Source organism: Rhinatrema bivittatum, chromosome 8 (genome assembly GCF_901001135.1).
Source record: "Rhinatrema bivittatum chromosome 8, aRhiBiv1.1, whole genome shotgun sequence".
NCBI classification, from domain to species: Eukaryota; Metazoa; Chordata; class Amphibia; order Gymnophiona; family Rhinatrematidae; genus Rhinatrema; species Rhinatrema bivittatum.
The window spans coordinates 31,724,350-31,737,971 of NC_042622.1; the positions used below are offsets into that span (position 1 = coordinate 31,724,350).

Sequence of the window (13,622 nt, forward strand, 5' to 3'; positions counted from 1 at the left end):
TATGGATAGATGTGGATGCTGCATTGTCACAGGTAAGCTGCTACTACTGCCAGGCATTTCGTAAACACACGAGGTGCTGATGCTAGGCCGAATGGTAGCACTTAGTCAGCCTGTGGCTGACTAAGAATCTGAGGTATTTTGAAGAGGGGTTATGGCTATGTGGGCATATGTTTCCTGAAGATCTAGAGAGCAGAGCCAATCTCCCTGTTGTAGCAGAGGGAGCATGGTGCCCAAGGTTACCATTCTGAACTTTTCCTTGTGGAGATGTTTGTTTAGGGCACGAAGGTCCAGTATAGAACAAATGCCCCCTGACTTTTTTGGAATTAGAAAATAGTGAGAGTAGAACCCTATTCCTCCGGTTCCTCTGTATTGGACTGCAGAAGAGTGGAGAGTTCTGCCTCGAGAAGTGGAGTATGGTTGTTTAGACTCCATGCCGGACGTGGTGGAGAGTCCAGTGGTAGCATAAGTAAGTTTAGATGGTAACCGTGGGCAACCACAGAAAGGACCCATTGGTCCATTGTGATTGAGTGCCATATGTTGGCAAAGTGGCACAAATGGCCTCCCACAGGAAATTTTGTTGGAGGCAAGGATCGACTGCTGCTCTCTAGCAGGGAGTCAAAACCCTGATGCAGGACCAGTTTGGGGAGCTGACTGGGCTTTTGGAGGCCTGTGCTGACAAGGCTGACGTCTTTGAGATGGACGGGTTGGATGGGCCTGGGATGGAGGAGGGTAATACCTACGGGGTTTATATGGATTCTCATCTAAACGGCCTTTTGGTGGTAGACAAGGAGTCAGAGGGAACAGTAGTTAGTTGGCGCAATGTCTCATGATGGGCTTTGAGTTGTGCAACTGCTTCCTGAATTTTCTCTCCAAACAAATTGTCCCCTGTGCATGGAAGGTCTGCTAACCTGTCCTGGACTTCTTGACGTAAGTCCGAAGATTTCAGCCATGCCCAGCATCTGGCACTTATACCTGCTGCTGACACTCTGGAGGAAATCTTGAAGATATCATAGGCCGCTTTGACCTCATGTTTTCCAGCATCAAGGCCCTTCTGGAGGATGGAATTCAATCCCTCTTGAAACTCCTCTGGCAGGGATTCAGAGAAATCCTGAACTTGTTTCCAGAGTAGTGTGTCATGTATAGCTGGTAGGCTGCTATACGTGCCATCAACATAGAATCTTGGAACACCCTGCAGCCGAAGGCATTCAAGGATTTCTGCTCTTTTCCAGGAAGGGCAGAAGAATGAGATCGGGACCTCTTAGCCTTCTTGTGAGTGGATTCAACCACTACAGAGTGGTGAGGAAGCTGGCTCTTCTGAAATCCTGGAGCTGATTGAACAAGGTAGGTAGCATCAGTTTTCCTGTTCACTGGTGGAACTGTACCTGGGTGTTCCCAGGTGCGGTGTAACAGGTCAAGCAGAACTTCGTGGACTGGAATTGCCATCTCTTCTTTGGGGGCATCCACAAATTGCAGAACTTCCAGCATTCTATGCCTGGCATCCTCGTCAGTTTGCAGCTTAAAAGGGATAGTTTCAGACATTTCCTTTATAAAGCTGGCAAACGAGAGGTCCTCTGGAGGGGAGCGGCATCTTTCTTCTGGAGGTGAAGGCTCTGATAGGATGTCCTCAGAATCCTGAGAGTCAGAGGTATCATCACCCCAGGGATCTTATGGTTGGTCTCCTCTACCCTGTGGTCCTTCGATGGAGGCAAAATCCCTAATCCAGCAGGATCAGGAGGTGGCACCGATGGAATTGGTGGAGGCACCGAAATAGGTGGAGGCAGCACGGGGGCCGGTGGAGTCACTAATGGCACTGGTGTTTTCGATGGTCGTCGGGGGTGGAAGTATAACCAATGGCCCAGGAATCGGGTCTGGTATTAAGGGATCTCACTCTTCATCATCCGACGACAGAGGAATCGGGGGTCGATGCCGGTGGAGGAATCGATGGTCTGGGAGGCATCACCGGTCCGGAAGGTGCGGGCACTGATGGAAGAGCGCTGATAAGGGTGTCTAGGCTTTCGAGGAGTAGAGCCAACATTGTAGGCACCGGGTCAGGCCTAGGCATGGGAGTCTGTGCCGGTGGCGATTGAAATCCTCAAAGCGTTTGTAAGATCCGGTCCAATTCCTCCCGGAAGGCTGGTGTTGGTAACACAGCTGCCGGGGTTGGAGGCACCATAGGCATTGCCAGAGGGTCCACAGGAATTTGTGGTCTCAGCTCCCAGCACCATTGCAGGTGGGGAATGCCTCGGTGTCCCGGGTTCAGAGGAGGTTGGGGGCTCTCTCCCCAGGACTTCTTGGTCGGTGGTTCCAATGATGTTGATGGTTTGTCGGTGCCTGCTCCAGAAGAAGGATCTCGACGATGTTGATGACCGTGTTTTTCTCTGTGCTCGACCCGGTCCTTCTCCGGCACCGAGGATGTGGAGGCCTTTGAGAGCGTGACTATGCCGGTGATGGCCGTTCTCCAGCACCTTGATGCTGAGACATCGATGGAGATGGAGTCGATGATGAAAATGGTTTCCGACTCTGTGCGCTCTTGGCTGGAGTAGACTGGGATGAGCGCTTAGATTTAAATAGGTGCTCCATTTTTTCTAAGCGGGCCCAGCGGTCTTTTGGTGTTATTTGGGTGCAACTGGTGCACAGTTGGACGTTGTGGGAAGGCCCTAAGCATAAGATGTAGATGTCATGAGGGTCCATAATGGACTTAGTCCTCTGACACTTGGGGCACTTCTGAAAACCAGTCGCCATTTTTCGAAAAAATAAGTGTGGCGCACGGTCAGTGGACGTCGGGCACCGATGACATCACCGTCGGGAACCGACCGCAAAGAACGAGGTAAAAACTTACCAGCATTAGCGGAGTTCGGTCTATGGGGGACACTGGGACGGGGAAAAAGTTTTGAAATTTTTAAGAAAAGTTCCGTTAGGAAAAATGTTGTGAGAAATTCTCACAGAGCTCCTGAGAACCACGAAGCAACTGCTGCGTGGAAAAAAAAAAAAAGAGAGACTGAAGGGGGAACCCTGCTGGATGCAGGGTTAGTGGCATGCTGGGCATGCTCAGTGTGCCAGTCAAAGTTCTAGAAACTTTGACAAAAGTGTTCCGTGATAGGGCTCCATCCTGATGATGTCATCCATATGTGAGGACTACCATCCTGCTTGTCCTGGGAGAAAAACCAAATACTAAGCAGACTTGCAACCTTGTCTTATTCAGTGGGGAGAAAAAGGCAAAAAATAAATCAATAAGCCTTCTTGAAAGGGAAGGTTTTGAGAAGATCTCTAAAAGTTTTAGAGACACGTACAGAGATGCAATTCCTCGGGGAAGGAGTTCCATAGAATAGGAGCTGCTAACGAAAGGGCAGATTCTTGTGTTACAAAGACGCGAGCATTTTTGATTGATGGAACATCTGACAGACCTCGCTGAGATGATCTAATTTGTCGTGAAGGTTTGTATAGTTTAAGTAGGGAGTTTGACCAGGGTCAAGAATTTGAGAATATAAGTTTGAAAACAGTAGGACCAATTTTTTTTTTTTTAAATTATCTCTTTATTGATTTTTAAATAATTACAGATTAAGGATTACATTCCTTACAGATCAGGTACATCATGTTGCAAAAAAAACTGTAGTATTGCAACTTTAATTCCCATGAAAAATAAAAAGAAATTAACCAAATACATCAATTTATCTGCAACATACTGTCTCACCTTCATATACTATGAAACTGAAAGAGCCTATTTCAGTAGAAAACATAGGAGCAACTTTAATAATAATTCATATCTTAGTATCAAGAAAATATAAGGGTGGTTGGGTTATTTCAATTTAATCACCAGTATTCTCAGATGTGGGGGTTGTATCACTTTTTGAATTAAGAAATTTCTCCAACTGGTCTGGTTCCATAAAAATATACTTAGTATTATTTAATGTTAACAAACATTTACAGGGAAATTTTATTAGAATTTGTGCACCCAAGGAACGTGCTTTTGGGCATAAATTCAGGAATTTCTTCCTACGTATCTGAGTTGGTCTAATAATATCCGGATACATCCAAATTTTTTCACCCAAGTACATTTTATTTCTGTTTTTATAGAAACTGTTTAATACATTATCTCTTTCAGCTGATATAGTAAATGTAACTAATAATATCCCTCTCCTCTCAATCTGTTCTTCTTGAGAGGTTTCTAGGAAAACAGATAGATCTTCTAGCGGAGAAAATGTCTCCAAATTTTGTCTAACCATTTCTCCATCTGTTTTTTCTATTCCCTCTCTTATTTGATTCAGGAAGAAAGAATATTTTAGAAATTGAGGGTAAATTACCTGAAGAAAAAGATAAAGCCTCTTTTAAATATTTATTAAATTGCTCCTTGGGTGAGATTATTTTACATTTAGGAAAATTCATCAATCTGAGATTATTATATCTCAGATTGTTTTCCAGATTTTCTATTCTTTTATCTATCCTTAGTTCCCCCTGAATTAAGCCAGCCTGTACCCCATTTATATGTAATACCTTATTATCCAATTCCTGTATTTTATTTGAGTTTGCTAAAACCACCGGATTTACAACACTGGATTGATCCTGGAAGCTTTGAAAAGCTTGTGTCAGTGAAACAATAGCTTTCTCAATAACAGATACAGCGTTCCACAGAACGTCCAGGGTCACTATATCTGGTTTATTTAGTAATGTAATCTGTGGTATATTTAATGGCAACCTCTGAAAATTAATTTCTGAACTACCCAAACCACTCTGTTCTCTCCCTTCCGTGGACAGTTGGGGGGATCTACTTGTCCCCATCGCCATCCCGATGTTAATTTCTTTCAGGGCAGACAGTATACTGTCGCCCTGATTTTGCCCTGACATTTTAACAGCAAGTCCTCCTTCGACCGTTTCCTTCCTCAGGGACAACATCGGACCCGGGAAGTCCGCAGAACTTGCTGTACTGTCGTGAGCTGGAGGAGAGGGAGTTTCTGGTGCTCCAGCGCTCAAAGATATCTCGTCAAGGGGATCCGGTAACTGCTCCTGTTCCGAAATCCCAACTGACCCTCCTGGAGAAGCCCCAACCGCGGGGTAGAACTCCCTTATTGTTGTTTGCCCTGGGGTTGACATGCATGGGGTCGAGGAACCATCACGTACTTTTCCCTTTCTTTTGGAATGCGGCATTTATATTACAGGAAAAACTTATTGCAAACAAAATTAAGGGTTCTACTCACCCTACCCTTAATAAGAATAGGCTCTTTCACTGAGGGACTGATCGTTCGTGAGGCTAAGATGTTAGAAGATTATATTTCCTTCTTCGGTCACCTTTTCTCGTTCAAAGCCGCGCGCCCCTTCGGCGCGCCGGCATCGACTGCGTGCCGCTGAAAGCCAGGTTTTATAGGCAGTGTCCCGATGCAGGGCGGATGTGACGTCACGCCCCTCCTCCACAGCTCCGGGAAGAAAAAGTCAGGTCTTTTAAACTTTAGCCGAAAAGGACAGCCAGGTTGGAAATCCTTCCTTGCCTCCTCACGAGCAGGTCAGTCCCCGCTCTCTCGGTGCTGAAAGCCAGGTTTTATAGGCAGTGTCCTGATGCAGGGCGGATGTGACGTCACGCCCCTCCTCCACAGCTCCGGGAAGAAAAAGTCAGGTCTTTTAAACTTTAGCTGAAAAGGACAGCCGGGTTGGAAATCCTTCCTTGCCTCCTCACGAGCAGGTCAGTCCCCCTTAGGACCAATTTTATACTCATGCACTGTGGTATAGTTAGCCAATAAAAGGTCAATCAGTGTTGGTGTAATATACAAGTAACACTTAACCTCAGAGATCAGGCTAAGGCATTGAGAAAGAGGTGAAGAGGATGTAACATGGTCATTGGAAGACCTAAAGAGAGGCCATTGTAGTAATCAATTAAAGGAAAAATAGAAGCTTGACCAACAGTTCGGAATTCAGACTCATGTAGTTGTCATTTAAGCCCAGCCAGCTCATGGAGTTTGAAAAAAAACCTAATCTGACTGCTTTGAAGTGAGCGCAAAAAGAAAGATGGGGGTCGATCCAAATACCAAGGCTCCTAATGCTTTGATATAAATGGAAAATAGAACCATCAAGCATGATGAATACTGTAACATGGAGAATGTTCTTTGACAAGAAGAAATTGTCTTTTTCCTATTGAGTGCCAATGTAACTGTGAACTTTAACATGGGTAATAAGCATACAGCTGCCTTGATGTGAGTTTTAAGAACAGCAGTAGTGTTCGGGATACGTGAACTATTCGTTTCATTGTAAGAGGGAATGCATGATTAATGGATGGTGTGTGAGTGAATGAAAGGTGGTGTTTTGGTGCAATCAGATTTTATGAGGTAAATTTGTACACAGGTATTGAAATAGACATTGATAAAATAATAACTGGTTTGTTAGATAAGAGAATGGGGTGCTTGTGTATGTTTATATATATATATATATATATTTAGGTATTCTCTGTAGTTGCTATTATCTGCAATCAACTACTTAAGTGCTATTTTTAGCAATCACCTTTGTCTAATTATTCCTATAAGCTAATTATAAATCCATTATTACTTTTACCTAGCACCAAAGTATTTTAACACGTATGTGAGTCTCTTGTCTCCACGTGGACCAGGGTCACACACAGATCAGGGTTCTGAACTTCAAGAATATCAGCTTTGTTGAGATGACTTATTAAGATGCTGCTAAAAATACATTGCTGCACTAAACTTGTCATTGTTATGCTATTTAAGAGTCTTGTTCTTTAAATCTACTTTTATATTTTCTGTTTTAACCTGTTGCCCACTAGAAGCAAGAATTTTAAGGATAACTTTTTAATCCAACAAGCACTGTTGTAATCCAATCTACAAATTACTTTTATATTCTGTTATCCTTCGCTCATTAGTGTGATCCGATAAACAGCATATGCTTTTCACAAATGGATTGTTAGCCCTATAAAAATATATCACCTATAACTTGGTGGTTGAGGTTTTTTTTATCATAACTTTAGAAAGTCACCGAGAATCAGGAGGAACACTCTCCCCCCACCCCCCAAAAAAAACCAAAAACCAAAACATGTCTAGTGCCCAGTTCACATCTATAGATTGGCCTTCTCCGTGTATGCAGGGTTGACTCATCCTATTAGGTGAACTAGGCGGTTGCCTCAGACGCCGAACATTGGGCGGCGCCAAAGAGCAGCCATGTGGGGCCGCGAGCGGAGCCTATCCCACTCATGGCAAAGTGGAGTAGAGATTCGGCGGGCTGCAAGCAGTGCCCATCCTGCTTACAGCCTGGAGCAGCACACACTCTGGGCGCAAATGAGGTAGGAGTTTGGGCCGAGATCAGGGGAAGGCAGGTGCAAGGCAGAAGGTTCACCTAGGAAGCCTAATACCCTTGCTTAATACCCTGCAGATAGGACATAACTGGCAATTGCAAATCAAACTCTGATGGGCTGGCTTGGTGTTTCCAGTTACATAGCCCAATCCCCCAGGTTTCCAATATACTGCTGAATATTTGGGTTTGAATCATACCCAGATATAAATGATTTTATGGTATACATGGATTTTGCAAACTTCAAGTCTTATTGTGCCACAGCTTTAAAGAAGGTTCTTTGGAACCAACCTCCAGAACCCTGGTGGAACTCTGCATGACACACGCACACATTACTGCCCTCTGTGTGTACAGCTGCACGTTCTTCAGCCTCTGAAATGACTCTGTGAGCTGAAAGTCCCACACACAGCAGAATAGTGAACAAGAACAGTTTGATGCATGAGCAGTTTTACCATATAAAAAAAAAAGATCTTCACTTTTAAAATTTTATTGATACACAATATATTTTTACATAGAAAACTTTACATTTCTCTTCAAATTATAATTGTTCCACTCATCCTTTCAAAAGTGTATACACCCACTAGGCAAGGAATGCCTTTACATCAGATGATCAATGTTTAAATGTACTTCATAATACAATTTATGTTTATCATTACCAAAAGTAACTAAGAACACATTTTATATATTTTTAAATAGGCAAAACATATGCTACACAAAGGATTTTACATTTTCTTTTAAGTTTCTAGGTTAGGTGCAAGAAAATGGGATTTTGGACAAAAAGTGAAGACTGTTCCCGCACGATAAGCTGAAAAATGAGCTTTTAGTCATGAGATGCATGGTGTTTTACAGATCCCGCTTGCTCAGACCTTCACTTAGATCGTTCCTATTATATTCGATTTGATAGACAAGAACTCACACATTGTCATGACTTCTTTTCTTTGAAAGAAGCTATACCTAAGATCACAGTCACAAAACAGAAGTAATCCGTGTGCTAGAAGCAGTCGTCATCATAAGGGCCTAACTAAAATTGCAGGACGACATTCAAATAGCTGCCACTGAGCAGCAGATGAGACAAAATTGTGTTAAAGTAATATTGCTTTTTATTACTAAGCTTATTACTTTTCTGCAACATTTTCTGTCTTGTTCATTATTCAGCTCCAGAAATTTGAATATCAGCCCGCAACTTACGTAGGTCTTACATCAGAACAATAAATATGAACTGCAGATGGACAGACTCAATAAGTTAACCAGATGTGAACTCCACTATCCATTTTATTCTAGATAGGTCTTCTTTACCCATCAAGATCATGGGATTAAGCATTGCAATTTCACAGTCAAAATAAGTACATTTTTTCCTTGACAAAATTTGAAAGTAAATGATAAAACAACTTTGATCAGCCTTCAAGAACATACGTCAAATCTCTCAATCTTAACTGCATTAGGTTTGTACTAAAAGAGTATTCTACCAAGTGATATATAAGCTTTATCAGCACATGGCTTAAACAGATGTTATTTCTCAGAGCTTTTTTTTTGTCCTAGGGATAAGGTCTATAATATCTAAACTATTTGATACTTTGAGGTTCATGGTTAGGGCTCAAAGTTTTTTGGACTTTGCCAAGTTCCAGTAAAGTCAACTTAAACAAAGATAAGCATGAAACATGGAATACACCTCATTCTTCAAATTTAGTAATGACAACATATATTTGTTTGTTTGGTTTTTTTTTTTTAAACACTAAGCAACCTTGTTGGAATGTCTGAAGTGCCTAAGTCTACAATTTATCAGGGCATGGATATCATATATATGATAAACTAAAAAAAAAGTGAAGCTACTAAAAGAAAAGTTATGATATTACAATATATCCATGCTACATGCTTGAGAACTCCTTGAATCCAAAAGGTGCCAAAAATGTAGATGTATTCCAGTGCATTAGGACACTCCATTGATTACACTAAAATGGAAAACCACAAAACTTTGTAGCAGAGTTTCAGCTTGTGTGAATGTACATTTGCTTTGACTAAAAAAAAAAAAAAAAGTGTAAATCAGAAATATGACCTAAACATATGCATCCATGTTATTTTTTTCTCTCTTCTAATCTCTGGAGTGGTGTAAGCAATATTTAAGTATGGGTAAATGGTTAACAAGTCTTCTAATGTACATCTATCATCATGAAAAGTCAGGGAAGATCTAAACCATCCAGCTAGAGGGAATCTATTCATAGGCAAGGAGCACCACCCACAGAATACTGGGGAATATTTTTGATATGGGTCTTGTACCATCACAGGCAACTTCTGGTCTTGCTTTCCATGTTATGACCAATACGACACTGGTATAAAATACCAAGCACACTCAGTGTTGCATTTTAAGAGGGCAACAAAAAATATAAAAAATATTTATTACAATGAATACATAATGGTGCTCAAAAAGTATATATCCAATATCAAAACAATACATATATCACATAAACAGTATACAATGTCCAAAATTTGATATTGGTCGCATAATAATTCATAACAATCCTTTTTACTTAAAGGCACTCGCTCATCATAATAATGCACAAACAATCCTTATCACTTTAAAGCACACACTAAACCAATATTCAACACATCACTTTTAAGCGAGTACCTTTAAGTAACAAGGATTGTTATGAATAATTATGCGACCAGTATCAGATTTTGAACATTGTATACTGTTTATATGATATATGTATTGTTTTGATATTGGAAATATACTTTTTGAGCACCATTATGTATTCATTGTAGTAAATATTTTTGATATTTTTGTATTTATTTTGTTGTGTTCTGTTTTATTACACATGTTCTCTCATATAATACATGTATGTTGATGGAATGAGAGATTGACATCAAGTAGCACATTCATTGAAATTGCATTTTAAGAGGATGCACTTTCAAAGCCAAGTCTTAGGGTAAAACAGGATTTTTTCTTGCAGAAATGTTTTTTTTTTTTTCACAATTGCCTTTCCTATCTGTGGATAGAAGTATGTGGAGAGGACCTTTGTGTGTGTACTTTTACCCACAGTGACAAGAGGTGTTCCCAGGGGGCGGGGTTTGCACTTATAGGAACACATTTGCATTTTTCTTAAAAAAACAAACAAAAAAACCAAAACTTGATGCATAAATGTGTACGGGAACTTTTTCTTTGAAAACTGGTGTAAAGTCCATGTGTAATTGACTTTGAATCTTTGCAGGCAGTTACCAAATGACTCTCTAAATTGCTAAGTATTAAAGTGAGAATGATTTAAAACGAAAGCTACTAGTTATCTTATCTATTCCCTGATTAAATAGACACATTTTCAGTTTAGCTTGGAGTAAAATTCACTCTCTTTTTCACGGTCTTTGGTAGAGAAATGAAACAAAGTACACTTTTTAAAGAGACAAAAAAAAAAGGAGACAAAACCCTGATCAGAAAGCCCAACTGGGCAAAGTAAAAATGTGCGACAACAAAAATTAGATATTTTAACAAGTTAAAGCACCACTACTCTAATCTTATATACCTAGTACTGGAAATGAGGCACTCACAAATGCAAATTCTAGGCATGTCTAACTACGAGTAAAATCAAGCTCAGGTAAGGCCTAGATGTCCGTTCTGAAATCAAACAGGAGAAACCCCTCCACGCATCTAGTGCCAAATAAATAATTCAAATCCCTCTAGACCAATTCTAATTTTTTTTTTTTAATTCATCTGTGTAGATTGTTTTTAACATACCGAAAAGGCCATTCTACACCAATGGTTGCCAAACCTGCCCTGTTGACCCCATAGCAATTTTGGTTTTCAGGATATCTTCAATGAATTCGCACGAGATATTTGCGCACACTGGAAACCCAATATTTACAAATTCGTTCATGCATATTCACTGTGGATTTCCTGAAAACTCAACCAGCGGTTTGTGAACCACTGTTCTACTCAGTAGTAGAAAAAAAGCCAGCATCTGGTCCCAGATGTAATTAATTTCTACAAAAAAAAAGTTAACACTTTTGTATTTTGCCGATATGAATTTTCAATTTAGCACATGAGCACAAACAGTGCTTGATTTAATACTTTTCCCCCCTCCGGCATCTTCAACACTCATAATGCTTCTGTACTTTTTGCATGTAAGCCATATAACATTGTTCACAGATTATGTACAAACCCAGAGTTCTATAATAAAATTGCACTTATGCTGCAATCCGAACTATGATTGCATTAGAGGTATTACAGATAATATAGCAGGACAAACACTAAGGCAATCCCTGGCTCATTAGTTCTAGACTTGCCTTTTGGATAACTTCAGCAAAAATGTACGTGTGGCTTAGTTCAGTCCTTTGCCATGGGAATATTCCTCCTGCAGAGGGGTCCGATGTGCTAGACTTTCGAAAGAGGAAAAGACCAGACTGCACTATGTAGGAGGTAAGCTCTGGCAACAACAGATTTGACTAAGCCCTTATACAAGTACATCCGCAGATTTCTTGGATATAAAATGGTGGAAATTTAGTTTCTTTTCAACCTCAGCTGTCTGAATGGAAGGCTGGAAATGATCAGCAAGCTCCCAACTTTGCAGCAGTGGCCCTGACAGTCACATGTTCATCAAATTTGCATGTAAAAAGCCCATGTGTATCTCGCACTATCCAACATGGCTTCCTCTCGCTCATCCAAGGCTACACCAGTATCCCGCCCTGCCCAATATGAACAGGAAGGGCCTGCTGTTAACAGCTCGGTCTCCCATCACCTCTTACCCTACCCACCCTTTCTGAAGGCTCAGCACGCCCTCCCTGACACCACCTTTCTAGAACCCATGAAGATTCCCATGCGGGCCAAGTGGCAGACCAGCCATGAAAGGCAGAATACAAATCAAAAGTTAATTAACTGTGCGATTTAAGAGAACGCCAACATCTCTAAACCTGGTACTTTCAGAAGCAAACCCTCTAATTATTCCAAGAAATTTTATACAGTCAGGGTTAATTTACCAGAGCCACTTGACATTTTTAAGAGGAAAAAGGCGCCACATCCTCGAGTTTCCAGGCAAGGTTTAATTTCAGTGATATTTTTTTTTATTGAACCCCATTCATTGTGCACTTGAAAAAATAATTATAATTTACTTCATTTCTTACAGACTTGCAGGTTACTACTAGTTGATACCAAGTAAAAGCCTACACCTTATGCAACATGACAAAAAAATAATCAGCAGAATTTTAAAAATCTTTCAGAAGAATTGCTAAAATTTTTTATATATCTATATATATAATATATATACATATACAGAATCATGATGGGAGAAGGGGTAAAAGTTATAACTCTGCCTTCTTTGTAAAATAAAACCTTTATCTAAAGCTTACTGCTAGCAGGAAAGTATGACTTTAACCATACAAAATCTCTCCACAAACGTGTGAGAAAAATCCTTTCCATCTACAGCTATGATACATTAAATCCCCAAACTGTTCACAGCCAACTGCAGACTTACAGGAAAAAAAAATTCCAGCAAAATTAACATAGGTGGCACTGAAGCCTTGGAATATATTTTATTAACATATTGCAACATCAGAAGCCTATACAGGTATGTTCAAAATTCCAAGGATACTATTGACTCCTGGTTATGCATTTATAATGGTCGAGGGGCGGAGGTTTAATGAGTGTGAAATAGATTATTTATAGCTTTCTCACCATATATCTATACATATAGATATACTGACACATACAACCAAACAGCTGCAATAAGACAAGCCAGAATTTCATTGTCATCTGAAATAAAAGTGTAATGAACTTAGACAAAAAAAAAATCTCTGTTATCTTCTAATTCCTTGCAACAATTTAAATAAATTACTCTGAATATATTGTAGTGAACTGGTTTTTCTAAGGAGCTTTACAATTTGCCAGAATAAATATTTCAACATGGCATTCTCAGAATAGAAATTTGTGGGTTTTTTTTTTTTTGGTTTTTTTTTTTTGTTGCTGTTGTTTTTGAGTAAAGCACCAAAGTTGTTATTTATTTTTTTTTTTGCCTCTCTCCACTCTGGAGTAGGTTTAGCAACTGTCGCATGAATAAAGCTTTATGTTCATGGTCAGACTGGACTCAGGCTTGCTACTGTGTGGAAGAACGCGGTCCGAGGGTCTGCAGCTTCTCCTCCGGCGTCCAGATGTGGAAGACTGCACCAATGCGTAAGAAAAACTTCCTCAGAACCACACGGAGCTCAGGAATCAAGTCAAACTGCATCGTTTCACAGAGCTGGGGGTAATACTTCGATGCATGTGCTTTAAACTTTGAGGAGAAACAGACAGCAGTAAGAAAAGGCAGATTCACACAAAAGATTTGCTCTTTATCTTACTAGAAACACTGGGAAACTTC

General features: G+C 40.4%; 1 protein-coding gene across 1 annotated transcript in view; it reads right to left on the bottom strand.

Moving 5' to 3' along the window:
- Positions 1-13,169: 13,169 nt before the first annotated feature.
- ARFGEF2 (ADP ribosylation factor guanine nucleotide exchange factor 2) overlaps positions 13,170-13,622 on the bottom strand; it is a 165,821-nt gene continuing 165,368 nt past the window's right edge. Inside the window, exon 39 of the mRNA XM_029614493.1 lies at positions 13,170-13,535. Coding sequence (XP_029470353.1) covers positions 13,359-13,535 — 177 coding nt within the window. The 3' untranslated portion in view covers positions 13,170-13,358. The remainder of the gene's footprint in view (positions 13,536-13,622) is intronic.